This window comes from Myotis brandtii, unplaced genomic scaffold, assembly GCF_000412655.1.
Source record: "Myotis brandtii unplaced genomic scaffold, ASM41265v1 scaffold111, whole genome shotgun sequence".
NCBI classification, from domain to species: Eukaryota; Metazoa; Chordata; class Mammalia; order Chiroptera; family Vespertilionidae; genus Myotis; species Myotis brandtii.
Window position 1 is genome coordinate 4,244,569 of NW_005353789.1, and position 20,573 is coordinate 4,265,141.

At 39.2% G+C, this 20,573-nt stretch overlaps 1 protein-coding gene across 4 annotated transcripts in view; it reads left to right on the forward strand.

Annotated features, from left to right (window-relative positions):
- Window positions 1-6: 6 nt before the first annotated feature.
- Window positions 7-20,573, forward strand: part of PAQR3 (progestin and adipoQ receptor family member III) — an 85,670-nt gene continuing 65,103 nt past the window's right edge. For 2 of the 4 annotated variants that reach the window (XM_014544733.1, XM_014544739.1), the window contains exons 1-6: window positions 7-210; window positions 3,705-3,867; window positions 8,069-8,224; window positions 11,588-11,785; window positions 14,200-14,290; window positions 19,657-19,776. In XM_014544733.1, coding sequence (XP_014400219.1) covers window positions 26-210; window positions 3,705-3,867; window positions 8,069-8,224; window positions 11,588-11,785; window positions 14,200-14,290; window positions 19,657-19,730 — 867 coding nt within the window. In that variant the 5' untranslated portion in view covers window positions 7-25 and the 3' untranslated portion in view covers window positions 19,731-19,776. Of the gene's footprint in view, window positions 211-3,704; window positions 3,868-8,068; window positions 8,225-11,587; window positions 11,786-14,199; window positions 14,291-16,505; window positions 18,214-19,656; window positions 19,810-20,573 lie in introns of those variants that run through there. The other 2 variants (XM_005857425.2, XM_014544727.1) reach the window with 2 other exon arrangements.

A 20,573-nucleotide genomic window follows, 5' to 3' on the forward strand; every position in this document is an offset into this window, starting at 1 on the left:
CGGGGAGCGGTGGCGACCGGGGAGGATGCATCAGAAGCTGCTGAAGAGCGCGCATTACATCGAGCTGGGCAGCTACCAGTACTGGCCGGTCCTGGTGCCCCGCGGCATCCGCCTCTACACCTACGAGCAGATCCCCGTGTCCCTCAAGGACAACCCGTACATCACCGACGGCTACCGGGCCTACCTGCCCTCCAGGCTGTGTATCAAAAGGTACCGTCTGGCCGCCTCCCACGCGCCGGCAGCCCCTCCTCCCCACTGCCCGGTGTTTGTCTGGTCTCCCCGCTGCTGTCCCGGCCCTTTTCCGTGCGCTTCCTTTTCATCTTTCTGCCGCCTCCTGCCTGTGACCTTCCCTCCTGCGCCGCGGGGCTATTGGATCCACCGAATAATAACGACTGTAACAATGACCCTGATTACTGACTCTGGCGCTTTGCTGTTTACAAAGGGCTTTTACATCTTCGATTCCCTTTGGTGCTCGCTGGGTTACATGTTGGACTCACCCCGCTGACCATGGTTGAGCCCTACTTGCCCCTGTGTGTATATCTAAGCCCTATGGAAAGTCAGATGTTTGGGGTCAGATAAATGCCTGTATAATAGGAAACAAGTCCACATGGTGAGGAACCCCTGCTTCGTTCATCCAGCGGGTACTGTGGAGCCCCTGCTAGAGGACAGGCACTTCACCAGGCGGTGCAGAGAATAGCAGACAAGGCCCTTGTTCTCATGAGCTGCCAAAGTCCAGCCTGGGTGACACACATTAAAAAGATAATTACACTATTACTTAATAACCATTGTGAACAACGCTGTGTAGGAAAGGCACTTTATAGCAAAGATTGCCGATAACGGGCACCGCCCTCCACTAGAGAACTACAGGAGCCACTCTGAATTTCATCATCCAAACCTTTAACGCCCTGGAAAGCCTGGGCTTAAAAAAACAAAACTGAAAAATGAGTGTTCTAAGTGTTCAAAGAGCTTTCTGTGAAAATGCACTGTGTGTGCTTAAATCGGGACCCCACTCTATGAGCATTAAAATGCAGATGTTGGCCACCAGGTCACTGCAGAGACAAACCCCAGTGCTGGAAGGTGGGCTGCTGATTGCTCAAGCAGCACCCACATGTTTCATTCTTGATCTTTCCAGCATGGTCCTTCCTCAGTGCCTTTGCCTGCCTTGACAGTATTTCTGTGACTCGCAGTCACAAGGTAACAGTCACTGTCTGTCCCTTTTTTTACTTTAATGGATGGCCCACAGGACTTCACAAGTTGAATCCTACGTAATCTTTTTCTCCCCAGTGCCTCCTCCCGTGTATAAGGTATTACACAGGAAATCAGGGCTAAGCCCTGCAGGTAGTGAATTGCCTTAAATATTTTATACCTACCTAGCAGTGATCCTCTGCATTCTAATATTAGAGTCCAAATCCTATGGGTTGAGAAATGAAATCTAGTGCTTTGGATCTTTGGGCTGTTGAGTCAAAAAACCCCCAAAAACTTGGGTATCCAGATCTACCACTTAACAACTGTGGACCTTGAGGAAAAGTTAACCTCTCTGAGTCTTATCTTCCCCATTTGTAGAAGTGAGGGTGATCTTAGTAGCTGCTTCAGAAAGCACTAAGGATTAAATGAGATTATACACGCGAAACCCTATACCGGGCCTAAGCACACAACAAATGGGATCATCATGATCATCGATTTCAAAGCTAAGCAGATGTTGATGATGGAGATGATTTTTTTTTAATATATTTTTATTGATTTCAGAGGGGAAGGGAGAGGGAGAGACAGAAACACTGATGGTGAGGATCATTGATCAGCTGCCTCTTGTACACCCCCTACTGGGGCTGGGACCCACAAACCGGGCCTGTGCCCTGAGTCGAACTGTGTCCTCCTGGTTCATAGGTCAACGCTCTACCATTGAGCCATGCCGGCTGGGCTGATGATTGATTTTGAAACTGAACAGTCTGGGCCTAACTTCTCATAAATTAAGAGTATGTTGTCTATTGGGGATAGTCTCCTAAGTGCTTTTCCCAGCAGCTTGGTCTTTTCTGGTTTCAGCCTTTACCCTCTCTTCTTGTTGCTGTCAAGCATGACCAGGATAGATTTTAGATATAAGAAGAGGTATTGTGCCACAACTGTTCTGCCAGTACTCTGTTAGTTGGAAGGAACCTCCAAGATTGTATCTGTCAGTTCAGTTAGTCCGGTTATACTGAGCTTCACAAAATGAAAAGTTCTGAAGCAACAGGCAGAACATAGTATAGATTGTCAAGACAGACCTGTAGTTAGATGTGTTCCCTCACATTCCTGCATCCTATCCCCTCTACACACAACAAGGTAAGTAGTCTTTATACTTGAGGCTTGTACAGGATAAAACCTGAAATTCATGATACATGATTCACTTTATTCTTGATGATCGTTTGATAGTGTGAAGCCCTGCTATTTTTGTTGTGCAGAGATGGGAAACCGAGAACCGTGGTGATTGCTGCAAATTCCGTAGGCTGGTTATATGTTAATGTTTACTGATAAGGATTCGGAATCAGTAAAAGCCAAAGGCTTAGTTTAGAAAGATTATTTTGCAAGAGAAATGCAAGAGTATTTTAATTTTTTTGTCATGATGTCACCTTTCAATAAATAATCAGGTGAGTTGTATCCACAGCAGGAGAAACACCTCACAAGATTAAGGAAGGAGCTGGAAGGGACTTGCAGCCACATCTAATCCAGCTCCCTTTTTTGTAGATGAAGACACTGAAGCCAGAGAGGTTAAGTGACTTTCTCATGATCACAGAGCTAGTTTGTTTGTTGCAGAGCGGGTGAAGGGACAGTAGGCCTTGACGTGTGCTCGGTGTAGTACACCAACCTGTGCTGCAAACCAGTTAGTCAGCAATAGTAACCTCCTGTGGTTCCTAATAAGAACATGCCACCTGGAAACGATGGTTGCAAAACAATGGTTTTGAAAAGTTGTTCCAGCATGCCTGTCTTAAAGGTCTTTCCAGTGGATCCATTTTTATTTATTCTGCTTCTCTCAAACCCATTTAATTTTGCATTTAACAAATACTAAAAAGGTATTTTAAGTTGTGTCTAACCCAGTGGTCGGCAAACTGAGGCCCCTTGAGTGTGGCTCTTCCACAAAGTACCACGTGCGGGCGCGCACGTACAGTGAGATTGAAACTTCGTGGCCACACTCAAGGGGCCAAAGAGCCGCATGTGGCTCGCGAGCCGCAGTTTGCCAACCACTGGTCTAACCTAATACTTAGGTTTTCAGACACCTATTATTGAACATCAAAGTATGTTAGCTAATATCCAGTTTTAATCTGCACGTTTATTTCTGTAGACATTTAGCATCTAATTCGAGCAAGGCACTGTGCTTGGAACAGTGGTGTCATAAAGATGAATGGTGCCAGCCGTCAGGGAGTTAATAGGCTGGAGGATGAAATGGCATTTATTCATAAATAACTCTAATACAAGGAAGAAAATGGTCAATATAATAATACAGGTGAGCATCAAAAAACCTCTCAGATCCGAGGATTGGTTGTGGAAAAACTTAAGAGATTAATTAAGCCAAATGATATATCAAATTTAGAAAGGCAAAGATGGGGTTACGGGCTTAAAGTAGCAAGTGTTGGATAACCCAGAAAAAGGTGTCCCTAACCTTTAAAATGCTGACAGTGAGCGAGCCACTATGATTCTGAACTTCATGGGCTTTGTTTTGTTTTGTCTTCCAGTTTGTTTATTTTATCTAATGAGACAGTAAACATTTGGAGTCATTTGCTGGGTTTCTTTCTCTTCTTCACACTGGGAATCTATGACATGACATCTGTGTTACCTTCAGCAAGTGCATCCAGAGAAGATTTTGTAATTTGTTCTATTTGTCTTTTCTGCTTCCAGGTAAGTCATTTCATAAACACTGTTAGTGGGAAAGAGAACTTTAGTCTGACAAGTCTGGGCAGGTGATCTTACTTCACATCCACCACTTGCTTTAAAAGCCCCCAAAATTGCATATTGGATAGCTTACCCACTTTCATAGTATAAGCACCAAAAGTCTGTTTTATGAAAGTGTATTTGGATGTTATTATTAGAGTAAATTTGAAATCTAATAACTTTTAAGGATTGGGAACATTTCTTTGTTTCCTTTCCTCTTTCCCTTTATAGACATCTCTGCTTTAAGATTAATACAAGGATAGGAAACTCTGATTGTTCTATTTCTGACTGAAGTAGAATACTAGTGGCTGCTTAACACTTGTTTGAGAAAATTTCTCACCTTATTTCTCATCTTTTTCCAATTTATACATCTGTGATTTTTGTACTTGATTCTATACCATCTTAAATTTTAATGTCTTGTTTAGCTGGTATTGACCTTTTCTGTTGCTTTAATGTTAATTTCCTTTGGTCCTTTTATGCTTGCCTGGTTTCAGATACTTCAATTTCTCTCCTCTCTACCTCTTGTATTTGTTAGTTCTTTAGCACTTTCATTTTTCTTCAGAGCTCTATAAGAGTGCCTTTAGCAGTTATACTTAATAGTTTTGGAAACAGATCATTCTAAAGAAGAAAACAAATGTGGACAAAATTCCTGTTGATAATTTTTTACTTAAAAAAAAATGCAGACAGTACAGAAGATCGTAAAAATGAAAAGAAAAAGGTGTTATGCCACTTTCTCCAAACATAGGCCAGCATTCCCTGTAGTTAACCAGTTGCTACGTGGTTTGAAAGGTGAATCTGTAAGCCATCTGCTTTATTATGTATCATCTAATCTCTGGCCTTCATCATTTGATTCCAGTTAAAACTTTAGACTTACATGACTAAGAAACCCATCAGAAAATTTCCCTTCTCCCCCACCACCACCATTTTTTTTTAGAATCCTAGTTTCTGGAATAAAATTTTAAAGTTCTTTGAGGGTAAGAATACTCTGTGTTTTTGTGTTGTTATTATTATTAGAAAATTACTTTTCCTTTTAACCATTTTAAAAAACATACTCTTTCTCAGGTTTAATTTTTGTCCCTATTGAAGCCTGAATATCTCTTAGAATCCATCGCTGTTTTAAAATAAACCAATTTTTTATAAATTTTTAGATATATCTTAACATAGACTGAGGTGCTCTTAATCAGCATAAATAAGTAAAACTGGTTTTTACTCTCTTTTTGGTCATATGGATATTATCTATTTTGAGAATCCCATATGTTTTCCTCTACCCTTAGGCCTGCCCTTTATCCCTTCACCACCCAGATATAGCTGATGCTGGTCCAGGGAAAACATACTGGTTTTCATATTGGCCTAAGAAACAATGCATTGCACAACTATAAAGATGAAATAATTTAAAAAAAAAACCTGCCGATAAAAAAAAACACACCCAAAATATTACAGTGATCTGCCGAGGATTACTCAGCATTACAGTAAAACCCTGTTCTCCCAGCTGGCAGTGCAGTGACTTTTTGTTACCCACTGTAAAACTTGCTGAAGACAAATGAGTACATCTTCCCTACTTAAAAATATCATTTGTTATTTTTATATTTATGAAATTACATTGATAATGTGTTCACCAATTTCCCCAAATTCTTAGAATCAGCAGGCAGCATGGTAAGCCATAAATCTGTGTATTAATGTTGATTTACATTTAATTTTTAAAACACATTTTTTTCTCTTTTCACTTTTACCCATTTTATATACTCAGTGCTTTCCTCTCAACCAGATGAATAGAGTACCTTCTGAGTAACAAGATGACTTCAGGGGCTCTGAACTACCCCAGAGGTCTTTCTGTCTTAGAGAAGAGCAGAATCTGAAAACGTCTTTCCCTGGATTCTGTTCATTTACAGTCAGTTCAACAAATATTTTTATATGCCTCCTTCCTAAATCCAGGTACTAAGGTAGGCATCGGGAATACAGTGCTAAACAAAACCAACCTGTCATGGAGGTCGGGTCACTCAGGTAGGAGGGCGGAAAGGAGAGGGAGGCAGGGCATTTAAGTAGGAAAAAATAATTTTTGTAAAGGCCCAGAAGCAAGCGACAGCTTAACACTTTGGACTTGCAGGCACTGGTCTTCGTGGTTGGATCTTAGGAGGATGGAGAAAGATGGGGCTGGAGAGATAGGCAGGAGCCAGATCCTGAGGTTCTTGGTTATTGTGCCAAGGAGCTTAGACACAGGATGTCACAATCTAATTATCTGTTTGCCTTGGTGAAATGAGATGTTCCACAGAAGAAAACTGAAATGTACTCTTTTTTCCAGATAACTTTTCTGTCAGTTTTCTAAGGAACTCTAACAGTAACACATCCCTTTTAAAACAGGACATATTAAGTATAGGTTAACTTTTTCAAAACTCGGTGCCTCCCATTAACACTGTATATTGTATTTTCCCTTTGATACTGTAGTTTTTCCTCTTTCCTCTCTTCTTGTTCACAAAGAAATTAGCTTTATTGTTGTTTTTATTATCACTATAAGATATACTCATGGAGAAATTCAAGCAAACAATAAAGTATATGAAAGGAAGTAAAAATGTCTTGAAATTCCACTTCCCAGAGGTAACCACATGTGAAATTTGAGTTAAAATTCCTCCTGACATTTGTGTATGCACAGCTGCCTCACAATTGCCACCTGCCTACCTACCCGTCTACCTTCTTCCAAGCTATGATCATCTCTTCATGGTTTTGTGTCAGTTAAGATCTTTCCATTTCAATGAGAATATACATCTTGATATTTTCTGGATATACTGTGTTTAATCTCAAGGATCAGACAAAACCATCAAGCTTCTTAGAATTATGTTTCATTGGGTCAATAGACTGACTTGTACTTTAGTAACCATAGCCATAGACCAGTGAGGGTTTTAGACTGGGTGGAGAGGTTGTGGCTAGGAACATTGTTTTGAATATTGATATTGAGGTATTGAGGCCATGGGGACTGATTAGGTTTAATGACCATACTATAGAATAGCAAGATGACCATTATAAGCAACCTGAGTAGTTGCTTACAAATGTTTATCCATTTGACCTGCTTCATATTGTTTATCTGTCCTGTTTTGTCCACCCCCACTGTCATTGGCCTAGTTAGGCTCTTGCCATTGCGCCCCAGGGCTACTCCTGTAGCCTCTTGTCTCAGCCTTTCCATAAGGTTGCACTTAAGATCTCCAGTATTATCACACCTAGCCCATAATACTGAAGTTAAAACTCCTTAACCCTTTGAGTGCCAACCAATATCCTAGGAACTATGCTAAAATTGCCAAGGCATTTTTGCTGATTTTACAGCAGTTTAGGAAAAAAATTATGAATCGCAAGTAAATGAAGTTACATATTCAAAAACTTAAGGAAACCTTTACTACATTTGTTTTCATCTTTGACATATATTGTTTGCTGATTATTGTATTATATACTAGTAGAAAAAAAAATTTGAACAAAACATATAATGTTAGAATAAAGCACTCCCGGCACTTTTGGCGAAAGACAGGAGGAGCGCAATCGCACTCCGCGGCACTCTAGGGGTTAATGTATAGAACTTACCATAACCATGTCATGAAGGCCGCCACATGATACTCCTTAATGGTTCTTTTTCTCAATATGCTGCTTCTATATTATAGGTGTGCAGACTTCTATATTATAGGTATTTGATATATTCATTGAAAATATTTGAAAGGACATAAATGTTACCAGTGGTTACCTTTTGGGAATAGATTTGAACAGGAGGGATTTATTTTTTTTACCGCATACAATTCTATGATCTTTGACTTTTTTTAATGACATATATTACTTATATAGTAAATGATTTTTGTAAAGGAAAGTCCTTCATGGATCAAAATAAGCCTCAGTGGATATTTTTAAAACATTTGTAACTTTCCTACTATCGTGCTATTTATTTTAAATGTTTATATTGTAAATTAGCTATCATTTTTAAATTCTTTTGTTATATATGGTTATCCCCATTTAACCCATGAGGAAACTGAGGCTTAGAGAAATAACATAGCTCGCCTGACACAGAGCTAACCTCCAAGCTCAGGTGTGTTTCACTGGAAAGCCCGCGCTAGACCTGCCACTTCCCTGAACATCATGCAGATGTTGGTTTATTTCTCTGTTTCACTTTCACTTGTTTTTGCTTTTTTTTCCATAGGTCTGTATGCTTTGCTCTGTGGGCTATCATCTTTTTTCCTGCCATCGATCAGAAAAAACCTGTCGGAGATGGATGGCACTAGATTATGCAGGAATTTCTATTGGAATACTGGGCTGCTATGTCTCTGGAGTATTTTATGCATTTTATTGTAATAATGTAAGTAATTTAAAACATTTTTTATTCTACCTTTCTTGTAGGTCTGGAGTTTTCTTTCCTTTGAAATTCTGAATAAGCACATAACTAACTTACGGAAGAAATGGAAGAGTTTTGTGTAGACCAGGGGTCCTCAAACTACGGCCCGCAGGCCACATGCAAATACAAATATTGTATTTGTTCCCGTTTTGTTTTTTTACTTCAAAATAAGATATGTGCAGTGTGCATAGGAATTTGTTCATAGTTTTTTTTTTAAACTATAGTCCGGCCCTCCAACAGTCTGAGGGACAGTGAACTGGCCCCCTGTTTAAAAAGTTTGAGGACCCCTGGTGTAGACCTTTGTTACTACACCATAACAGAAAACTGCCAACATAGTGGCAGTGTAAAACTAGCAAAGATAAAAATCATAAATTTGGTTTGAATGTAAGAGTATATATTAATTGTAGCCATTTACATATGAGCCGTTTGCTTTTTATGCCTAGTTTGGAACATAAGCAAGTAATTAAACTAGAGGCCCAGTGGGGTCCCTTAGCCTGGCCTGCACCCTCTAGCAATCTGGAACCCCTCGGGGGATGTCCGACTGCCGGTTTATGGGGCCTAAACCAGCAGTCGGACATCCCTCTCTCAATCCGGAACGCTGCATGCACCAGTGACCATACTTTTCATACAGGTGAAAGGCATCTTAAATGGGTAGCTATATTTTTTTGCCCTGATTATAAAAAGTAGTACATAACATGATCCTTCTGAGGCAGTAGTACCATTTTCCCCATATTATGGGTGGAAAAACTGAAACAGGGAGAAGTTAAGTAATTGGCTTTGTCACACAGTTTTAAGTGTCAGAATCAGGGCTGACCACAAAATGGGCAAGCCAGAGTCCATGCGTGTCATCGCTGCATCGTCCTGTTTTTTCAGTGTTAGAGTAGCCTTGCCAGGTTTTAATTTTTACATCTAAGAGATTGTTCCCAATATATAGGGTAGGGTCCCTAGGCCTGGCCGGTGATCAGGGCCATCTGTGGGGCAACCAGTGGGTGGGGCAATTGGGGGGCCCCCGCTGGCACCTGCCTTGGCTGGCCTGACGCTGCCCACTCGCCGGCCCTGCCCCTCTCTGACCGTCATTCCACAGGTCGTTCCGCTGTTCTGTTGATTTAATATTAGGGTTTTGTATAGATAGATAATATAAGCAATTAACTTGTTATAAATTGATTTTACTTTAGTAGTCAACCTATTATGTCTGCTCAACCTTCACAGCTTGTTTGTTTTGCATGAAACTGTTTATGTCCTTGAAAAATGAGAGGGAACCTGCTAACTAGGAGCTTCGTGAGGACAGCCATGTAGTGTTTGGATTATTTTGCTTATCTTATTCTCTGTTTCTCTGAAACCTGTTTTCTTCTTATCTTTTTGTAAACATATCAGGTAATCAAAGAGATTAGTCAGACACTTTTTGTAAATCTCTTCGGAAAAAACTAGAAGTCCAGGATAGATTGAAGAGAAAGAACTGCTAAAGCTAACACAGTCCATGATCATTTAAAGCAGTGGTTCTCAACCTTCCTAATGCCGCGACCCTTTAATACAGTTCCCCATGTTGTGGTGACCCCCAATTTCATTGTTACAAATTGAACATAATTAAAGCATAGTGATTAATCACAAAAATAATATGTAATTATATATGTGTTTTCCGATGGTCTTAGGCAACCCCTGTGAAAGGGTCTTTCAACCCCCAAAGGGGTTGCGACCCACAGATTGAGAACCGCTGATTTTAAGGGAAAATCTTCCCTCTGGTATCTAATCTTCCTAAATATGCCCTTGCTGTAGTGGCTCTTAACCTTTTGGGGAACACAGGCTACTTTGAGAATGAGTTTGCAAACTATGGACCCTCATCCAGGAGAATGTACATTTGGACACAAACTAACCAAATAATTTGACATGTGATTTAAGGAAGTGAATAGCCCCACAGAAGTCCTAGGAGTTCAGGTTATGAACTCCGTCCTATGAGATGCTAACTTGTGAGCTTCAAGACCAGGTTTTCAACTGCTCATTTAGAGACCTAAATATTCTATAAGCCCTTCAAAACTAATGTATTTTTAAATAAATATTGTTTCATGCAACCCAGTTGTCTTCCCCCAATACACACACACACACACACACACATCATTTGGATCATCTTTGTTCATTTTCTCCATTGATAGAAACTGCGTGTGGCCTTTCATACTGGAAACAGCCAAGCCATCCTCTGCTGCCCTCTCGCACATCCAGTCAGCCAATAAGACTTCATTTCAAAAATGCCTCCTGAATCTGGTGCTCACATCTATCTTCCTTGTTCAACAAGAATTCAAGCCCTTGTTCACTTGTTGAACCAGTTATTCTAATATCTTCTAGCTCTCTTCCTGACACCTCATTCTTTCAACATTGGTTGTTAGAGTTTTCTTTCTAATCAGTCAGTCTGAGAAACGATCATGTCGTCCCATTCTTCAAGAACTCTGCTACTCCCCAGTGCCCACATGGTAAAGCCCCAGATACTTAGCCTGACAGTCCACCTGCCTTCCCGCCTCCCTTCTCAGTGTCCCTGCTGCTTGCGGCTGCATGTTCTGTTTGTTCCTTGAGGGCTTCCTCTTCCCACACGTTGCATGTATTCCACAAGACCCAGCTAAGATGTCACCTCCTCTCTGAAACAGTTTTGGCCACTCCAGGTAACATTAATCACTCCTTCCTCTGTGGTTCCACAGCATTCTGGTGATAGCACAGTTACATTACTTATCATTAGATTGTAATCATTTGTTTACAGGTCTGCCCCTCCCATAGTCTATTATGAGCTCACCCACTGGGTGAGTCCATGTCATAGTCATCTTTGTTCCTACAGGACATAAATTGTCCCTAGCATATAATAGGTCAGGGGTGGGGATCGTTTGGCCCTCTGGCCGTACAGTACAAGGCCTGCAAAATCATTTGGTTTGGACCTGCCAAGGCATTAGGGGTGAGTTAATTAAATGTTTGACCAAATATAGCAGGCTAATTTTTAAGTTGATAATTTTGTATGGCCCTCAAATGATGTTATAAATATCCCAATGGCGACTGACAAAAGAAAGGTTCCCCACTCCTGTAATAGATACTCAGAAAATGCTTTTTATGATAAATGCCGCCTCTTAACCAGCTTACCTTGAAATTTGGTTTGTCATTCTGAGAAACCTAAAAGTTGTTTAGTTATTTAAACCTAAAAATGAAACATGCATTTTTTTAAGGAAGGAAGGTAATCATGTTTGCAAATGCAAATACCAAGCCAATAATTTAGAATGTGTAATGTAGAAGCCATAATTACTTTTTTCCTTCCCTTGGCAATAACAATTAAAATCTGATTGCCTCTCATTCCAGTATTGGCGGCAGGTGTACCTGATCACAGTGCTTGCTATGATCCTGGCAGTGTTCTTTGCGCAGATCCATCCCAGTTACCTCACACAGCAGTGGCAGAGGCTGCGTTCCATCATCTTCTGTTCCGTTTCGGGATATGGCGTAATTCCTACTCTTCACTGGGTTTGGCTCAATGGAGGCATAGGTGCTCCTATTGTACAGGTAGGTTGAGTGTAGACAAATATTTTCCCCATTTTTTGTGTCCTTTCTGTTTTATTCTGTTTGGGTAAAGTAGTATAATCAGGCAAGTGGCTGAGTCTTTGTCATTTGAGTACATATTTCTAGTGACATACTGATGCCATAATTTAAATGCCTACACAAATAAGCATATCTTGCAGGAACAGAAGTCAGATCTAACCACCATTTTTTTCTGAGATGGCTTTCTGTGAAATAATACATTCTGGATTCCCTCTCTATTTTTTTCTGAGTGCGTAAGTACCTAAGTCCTTGCCTGAGGAGGATGACTCTCGTTTCTAGCTTTGTCAGCTGAGGCGAGGAGAATGCTCGTGATAATGCAAGTACAGAAGTAGGAGCAGTTGGGTGATATGTGTGTGTATGGGTAGAGGAGGAGGAGTTGGGAAGGAATTTTTTCTTGGACCTGTTGAATTTGAGGTAACTGTGGGATATAAAAGTGGAGATAGATTATAGAATTTAGCTTAGAGTTTGAGAATAGTGATTAAGATTTGAAAATCATGTCTGACCAGTGTGGCTCAGTGGTTGAGCATTCACCTATGAGCCAGGAGGTCATGGTTCCATTCCTGGTCAGGGCACATGCCCAGGTTGCGGGCTCAGTCCCCAGTAGGGGGTGTGCAGGAAGCATCCGATCAATGATTCTCTCTCATCATTGATGTTTCTATCTCTCTCTCCCTCTCCCTTCCTCTCTGAAATCAATAAAAATATTAAAAAAAAAAAGATTTGAAAATCATTATTGTATTGGTAGCTGGAGTCATGGAAGCATATTTCACCAACCAAGGAAAGTATATTGAGAAATAGAAGCGGTTAGAGTTAGGTATTATATAGGAGCACAGTTGGAGTGCATTAGGAAGAACCTCAGTAAGAACTCCTGTGTATTCTTGAGGATTCGAAATAAGACATTCTTAGAGATCCATATAAAAATGCACTAGAGAGTAAAGCTGAGGATTTTTAACATAAATAAGCATGCCCACAAATGCAGCAGAAATCACTATAATTTTTACAATGGGAACTTTGTCTGGAATATGGGAATTGAAATATAGGTTGTATTCAAAAGAATCAGAATTTTTTTAGAAATGGGAGAACTAATAGTAGGCTTACATACAATTGCATGAAGTTGGCAACACCATGGTGAAAAGCATTTGGGTGTAAAACTGAAAGGAGGTAGTTATGTGATCTAGTGAATTTGAGTGGTAGGATCTGTGTGGCCAGTTTGCCAACTTGAGGACAAAGGTGATGGTTTCCTCCTCAGACTAGGAAGTTGGGAGAAAGATGAGAGTGTAGTGACGAGGAACTTCAGTGATCCTCATATCTGTGAAAACATTATTTTCCGAGAATTGTGATTTCCTGAAATGAGTAAAGAAAATAGAATAGGGAACTACCACTCTCAATTCAGTTCTAACCAGAAATTGATAACTGATTGTTGACATAGAAGTGACCAGAAGTTTGGGATGAGTGACACATCCTCTTAAGCTTCTAATAACAAAGAAAGAGAACCTGACCCATTAAGATCATGGGTTTTACAGAACTCAGAAAAAAATGGGAATTTCCCATGTTCAGAAATCTTAAAATAGAAATATGGCTTAGGAAGACAGTGGTTCTCAGATGGGAATCTAACATACTCACAGACCATTCCAGTGGAGAAGCAAAGGGAGACTTCCAGAGAAATCTCCAGTACGTTCTAATTTTTAAGAGATGAAAAGAAAAACACTTAACCAAAGATGAAAAGATCCAGAAGGACTAATTCTGGGAGGTAGGGTGGAGTCATGTTCTAGAATGTTTGAGAAATCTTTAGGTTGATTAGTCTGAGGATATAGAATTTAGGGAGGGCTCCTTTATTGGGTTCTTGGTATATTGGGTATATAACCAGATTAGGAACAGTATACTGGTATATTATTGATAGCTGGCTGATAGTCTTAGGGCAAGGAAATGCTGTTTGAGCTGTGAGATGGACTGCTTCATAATAGTATTCAACAGGGCCATGTTCCCGGGATAGTGGAACAGACTTCATTACTGGGCTAAACCTCTTGGGTCTTTCAGCCCAAGTCCCTGGTCTTCCCTCTTTTTGCTTATTCATGTGGTAATTCCATCCCACATGCACTCCACCCTTATGCCTGTAGATGGATTGTTGATGTAGGACCTTCAACCTTATTAAAGTTCTGGCTCCTTTAGTACCCTAACCTTTAGGGCACTCTATATTCCACTCTTGTGGACTGCTTTCTGCAGTATTAACAGTGAGGTTTCTGCTATTGGAAACTGCAAAAGCAATTGAGATTTAGCAGACTTAAATCCCACCTATAAATTCAGTCTGTAAATTAGATTCCTAATAAATTGGGGTTTCAGCCACAGTGGGAGACCTGTGAATAGGATGTTTTGCTTTTCAGGACTTTGCACCCCGTGTGGTTGTGATGTACGTGATCGCACTTCTTGCTTTCCTGTTCTACATTTCCAAAGTTCCAGAGCGGTACTTTCCAGGTAGGTACTGCTTGTATAGTGACTATATAACTTTATTCTAAATATATTGTTGATAAGTAAACTTAGATTTACTTTTCAATATTATTGCTTATGGAATGGCTCTCCTATTCTCAAATGTTATCTAAAACTTGAACTTTCAAAGGGTTTTCACAAATTTTTCCTGTCATCCTCACATTATGGATTGAATCCAATAGGTGTGGATTCAAGCCCAGGTTACAAGCCCAGATAAGCTTTGGCTGAGTCAAGAATAATATGAAAGCAGTGATGTTTCAGGTTGGGGGGCCAAGACTGGGGAGTAGATAAATTCAAACTGCAGGCTTGTCCTTCCTTTCTCCTGGGCTAAGAATCACCTTCCCAGTGAATTGAAGGTGCCGCTGCTCATGTGTGCAAGGGAAGAAGAAAATGAATAGAATGTAGAACCTGCAACTTTCCTCTGTACACTTGGTTTTCACCACTGAGTTTTATAAGAATGGAACACGAAGAAGAACCTGAGTGTTGTAAATAAACATTAGGATTCAGGACCATAATTAGGACATGTCCCTGAATTGGAGACCACCCATCCTCCAAGCAGGGCTGGAATTTTCCTCAGAAAACAGTTCTGGTAAAATACATGTTTGTACAAATTTATTAATCTTTTAAAAAGTGTTTCCTCTTCATCACAGACATGTAGAAAATTAAACCATGAACGTTATCCAGTATTTTTAGGCCTTAAAATATTCAGGAGTTCCCAGTTGTCTAGTATAGGACACTTTTAAAAGGTCAAATGTTAAGTAACTTAACATTCCAGCAAGATGAACTTGACATAAAATGTGACCCATGTGGCTGAATATTGGTGCAGTATGGATACCTTTGAGCAGTGATGTGCAGACCGTGAAAAGTCTACAGATAAAAGTGATAGTCTCAGATGTTCACAGACGCGTGGCTTAAGAACCTTGTCTGGCCATGTGCATTGGTGACGAAATGGTGGGTGAATACTGTGAAATCAAAAAAACTTAAACCTTGCCCAACTGGCGTGGCTCAGTGGTTGAGCATTGACCTATGACTCAGGAGGCCACAGTTTGATTCCCAGTCAGGGCACATGTGGGGTGTGTAGGAGGCAGCCGATCAATGATTCTCTCATCATTGATGTCTCTATTTCTCTCTCCCTCTCCCTTCCTCTCTGAAATCAATAAAAATATTTTTTTAAAGAAAAAAAAACAAACCTAAAAACTTCCTTTCAGCTCAGGTTAAATTTTTAATGTATAAACATCACAATGTATTTAATGAGTCCAAGCATCCCTCAGGTATCCATGGACAGGACTTAGTAGCTCTGCGATACTTGTGTAACAATATAATCAATTTTCTTTTTAATCCTCTGTATTCTTGGTTTTTAAAAATGAATTTATAGGTTTCATAAGACTGTCAAGGGGTCCATGACACACAAAAAAGGGCAAAAAACCCCTACAGAAATAATTCTATTGACTTACATTTTAAAATCAACATAGTGTACTGGTTCTTGGAAAAGAAAAAAGAAAAGGTTAGAGATGTTTACATTACAAGAAAAAGTTATTTAACTCTGGATTTCATTTCCTTATTTTTCCAGAAGCTTCCCACATGTTAATTACTTAATCTCCTTGAAATTTAACCTTTGACCACAAAGAGAAATAGTTCTCCTAAGTTGTATATGAACTAACCAACCTTAATTAACCCATCACTAATTACATTTTGCAGATTATTTCATTAGTGTGATAGCTCAAGATGCAGATATGAGCTTTCTCCTTACACAGCTGCTTGAAATAAAAGTGCTCCTAGCAGACTTACAGCCAACCAGCAGTGCATCTGCTTCATGCCAGCTCACTCCATGATCGGGAGCATCGGTTTCCTTTGCTTCTCTCATGCAATGTCTTTTCTTCATCAGATATAAGGTGACACAAGGGAGATTAAAGGTCAAATTCCTGAAATTAACCAAGTTGGACTGTTGAAAACACATTTGGAATAGTATTTCTAAAATTCACCAGTGTACTTTATGAGTAAAACCTTAAAATTAGACTCAAATATGAATTCATCCTTTCTTGAAAAATATCAATTAATCTCAAATCAGTTTCTTGGAGCTCTGAGGCTTACCACATCTTTTTGCTGTAGAACTATATTTCCAAGGCCAGAGATAAAAATTTATTTTTATTTTAATGTCAAAATATTACAACCAATATTCTCTTCTCTCTACCTTCTTTTCCAGGACAACTAAACTACCTCGGATCCAGCCACCAAATCTGGCATATCCTTGCAGTAGTGATGTTATATTGGTGGCACCAGTCAACAGTGTACGTCATGCAGTACAGACATAGCAAGCCTTGTCCCGACTATGTCTCCCATTTATGAATTCAGGTATAGCTACCTGGTGTGTTCAGCTGTTAAGCAATATATAATAGGGAATTGTATACCCCAATATTTCTAAGATTCCCCTTAGTTTTTCCTTTTCCTATTTAATATATCATGAGTAATAGCTTCTAAAAATGGAAAAATACATCAGGAGCTGTAATAGTAACTGCTTTACAAGCCCTTAAAACTATTACTTTGCTGCTTGTACAGGAAGTGAAAATTAATTGGCAATGAATGTGAAACCAGTGTCAAAACAATATTCATTTTACTTACCACCAGCTTAATTTCCTTAGGAAGGGCTCACCTCCGTTATAAAACGGGGTCACCCTGTGTGAATACTTTGATAGACAATATTTACAGATGACCAAGTGCCTAATCAAGGCGAGGGTTGTGACATCCTATGCTTAACACAAGCTAGGACAGTGATCTTGAATCATCACTAGCCTTTGAATACATGGTTTGTGAGAAACTGGCATATGCGACGTTATTTCCTTTAGCCGTGGGTTCTCTTCTCCCTAGGAACATGGGATTTTTTAGTTTGCTGGAACAAAAATTTTAAACCTCTTCTCCTTTAAGTTGAAAGAGGTGTTGAGAACTTGCATTGTCATTTCCCATCAGGTAAAAATGACATTACAAACTGACTATATGATCAGGTGACAAATTCTGTGATCTGATAACCAACTAATCAGCCATTGAAGCTTTTTAATTTCAAATATTAATTTCATATAATAATTGAACTTTTGCCAGTGGAGTGCAGATATTTAGTTCCAAAATTCCTGCAGGAGAAAAGCTTTCACCTCTGAATTTGCAATCCTAGACTCCCTGATGATTGGGGGAGGTGTAGGGGGGAGGTTTCCCAGCTATATGGGTGCTACTTTTAAGGCCATAGAATCTAGATGGCCCGGTCTTGACCCTGAAATGAACCTTAAGCCTTAGAACAAAGTCATGCAGATGCCCCATTTGATGGCAGATTATTCACCTGTGCTCTGGCCTTTCTCTGTTTATGCATGTGTTAACATTGTATTGATAACTCAGAGTATTGATACATACTAATATTTGGGCCTGAAACATTAAATGGGCATTTTATTGTATATACTTAAAAAGATCTCAATGCCCTATCATACAACATAACACTCTTATTCTTTGGTATTTTTCATATGCAGAAGTTAAATCCCTTAAAGCATTCATTCATAAAAACATGTGGTTAATTGGAATATAAAGTAGTACCCAAGTTTCTTAATGAGTTGACATAAGCTACTTTAAATATTGGTATATCTTCAGAACCTTGGAATTACTAAATATCAGAAGTGTTGATTAATAGTGAAGCTTATTCCCAAAATGCGATTTGTATATCTGATACTAGGAATGTTAACTTTAATGTGCCTCAGTTTATGCATCTATAAAATTTTGTATTTTTTTCAGTGTAGTGTTTTTGTAATATAAATTCCCCATACTAGTATCTCAGCAAAAAGAGTTTTCCCCCCATAGGCCAACGACACACTGTATTTTGGTGGAACACTACTCTTTGAAGATGGCAGTTTTATTGCATAAGGACACAATTTTTTAAAAAATGTATTTTACTGATTTTTTTAGAGAAAGGGAGAGGGATAGAGAGATAGAAACATCGATGAGAGAGAAACATCCATCAGCCACTTCCTGCATGCCCCCTACTGGGGGATCCAGTCCACAACCCGGAGTGTGCCCTGACCTGGAATTGAACCAGCAATCTCTTGGTTCATAGGTCGACACTCAACCACTGAGCCACACCGCCGGTGGGGCTAAGGCCACAAATTTGATCCATGTGCTAAACAATAAAAGATTCTGGTATAATGATAATAGGATACATTTTCCCCATAACATCCCTTATTAGCTTACATGATATTATTGCTTTTTTAAAAAAAAAAAAGTTCCTATTGATTTCAGAGAGAGGGGGAGAGGAATAGAAACATCAATGATGAGAGAGAATCATCAATCAGCTGCCTTCTGCACACCCCCCCACTGGGGACTAAGCCTGCATCCCAGGCATATACCCCGACCATTGAACCTCAACCTCCTGGATCATAGTTCACCACTCAATCAATGGGTCACACCAGCAGCCAGTTGATATTATTTCTTTTAAATAGATATTTTGTCATTTTGGCCAAACAAAATACACTATTTACATTTAAAAATGAAGAAGTCTACTTATTTTAGGTCTGGGACCATTTTTGTTATAAAATCTTCTCAAAAACATATTGAAACCTTAAGTTTTATTTTAATTTTTAAAAATATTCCTGATTTTTTGTAATAGTGTATGAATTATTTAGTACTTGTCATCTGAATTAATAAACACAAAGAGCATAATGTGTTTAAGACTGTTTTTCAAATATAAAAGTTCTGACTTTAAGAAGAATTATACCATGTGAACATTTCATCTTTTCATGAAAGTGTTAAATATTGTAAGAAAGCTGATCTTTCTCATTCTTATCTTTACTATGATGTATTTATTGTAACACAGAAATGAATGAATGTGGATTGCTGTCAACTATAAACACTTCTGTATATCAGCATTTATTGACCACCTACTGTGTGCACATCACTACTGGCAAAATTTTTAAGGCATTGTTAACATTAAAGAATAACTATTTAAAAATTGCCTTCAAATCTGAGCCTTGTAATAATGTATATTTAAGTTATTTTTGTTTTACTGGATTAAAATTTTTAATTTTACCTATGTAAAAGCTCGTTACTGACGGACTTTACATTTTAAAATTATCCATGGCTGTTTTAAATTGTCTGTAGTGATTTATAAGGTTGTAGTTAACTCATTTATTTAAAAGACAATTATCTGTCAATATAAGGCATTTTTAAATAGCAAGATAGTGCTTGTCTTCTCTGTTATTCATCTGAGTGCAATTCATAAGCTGCATGGCAAAATATGTATTATGTAAATAAACTGGTTTACTATATATATTAAGTGCTGCTCCTCATTCTTTATAATGTATAACAGTTTCAAAATCATGTTTTAGAACCAGGATTGAAGAGTCAGGGAATATCTATCACACCTTATGACCCCCCACCTGGACAAAGCAATCGATTTTAAGGCTGTGATTGACTGGCACAGAGCTGTACAACTCTCTGTTTGGCAGGTAGGTACCTACCTAGATATACCCTTTGTCCTGTATTAAATGTCAAGGGTTAAAGCCTGCTTTCTGGATGCCTGCCAACTGCTGAGCTGAGTAGGTCCACATCCACCCCAAATCCTCACTTCAGGTCATTCCACCCCTGCTGAAGAATGTGAAGTCAGCTCAGCTAGTAGACGAGGGGCAGAAGTGTCTTCTGCATGCATTATCACAATAACTGCTTATATGGAAGAGGCACAGATGCTACTGAAATTCTGTACCATACTTCCTCAGTAGGGTAGGGAGATAATGATCCAAAACGGAAACTTACTGTTTTCAGAAGGGAGAAGGGGTAGCAGTAGGGGTCTCGGGTGAAGAGTAAAACTTCCGTCTTCGGAGGGCAGGACTGATAGCCACACAGGATCTAGTCCTGCTCTATAAATCTGGGATCAAAAATACTACAGAACAGAGTTGTAATTCCAATGGTGTAAAGCATCTGAAGCAAAAGTGAACTACTTTTTAAATGCGCCACAAAACTCAGATGCTCATGCCTTCCATAGGACACTATTTGCCACATCTCACATAGGATGCTGGAGCCGGACTTCCCTACAAAGGGACTAGCTGTTCCATACAGGCAGCTCTAATTGCGGCATGTATTTGTCTCTAAAGAAGTTAACTATAACTGAACTTGAACAATGGTACATTCCACAGTTCTTTTTTAATATAACTTCTAACGTGATATTTTGCTCCTTTGTACCATTTATTAAAAAGACACAAAGCCCTTACTTTTCCACATAACTTTAGATAAATGTTACTACTTCAAC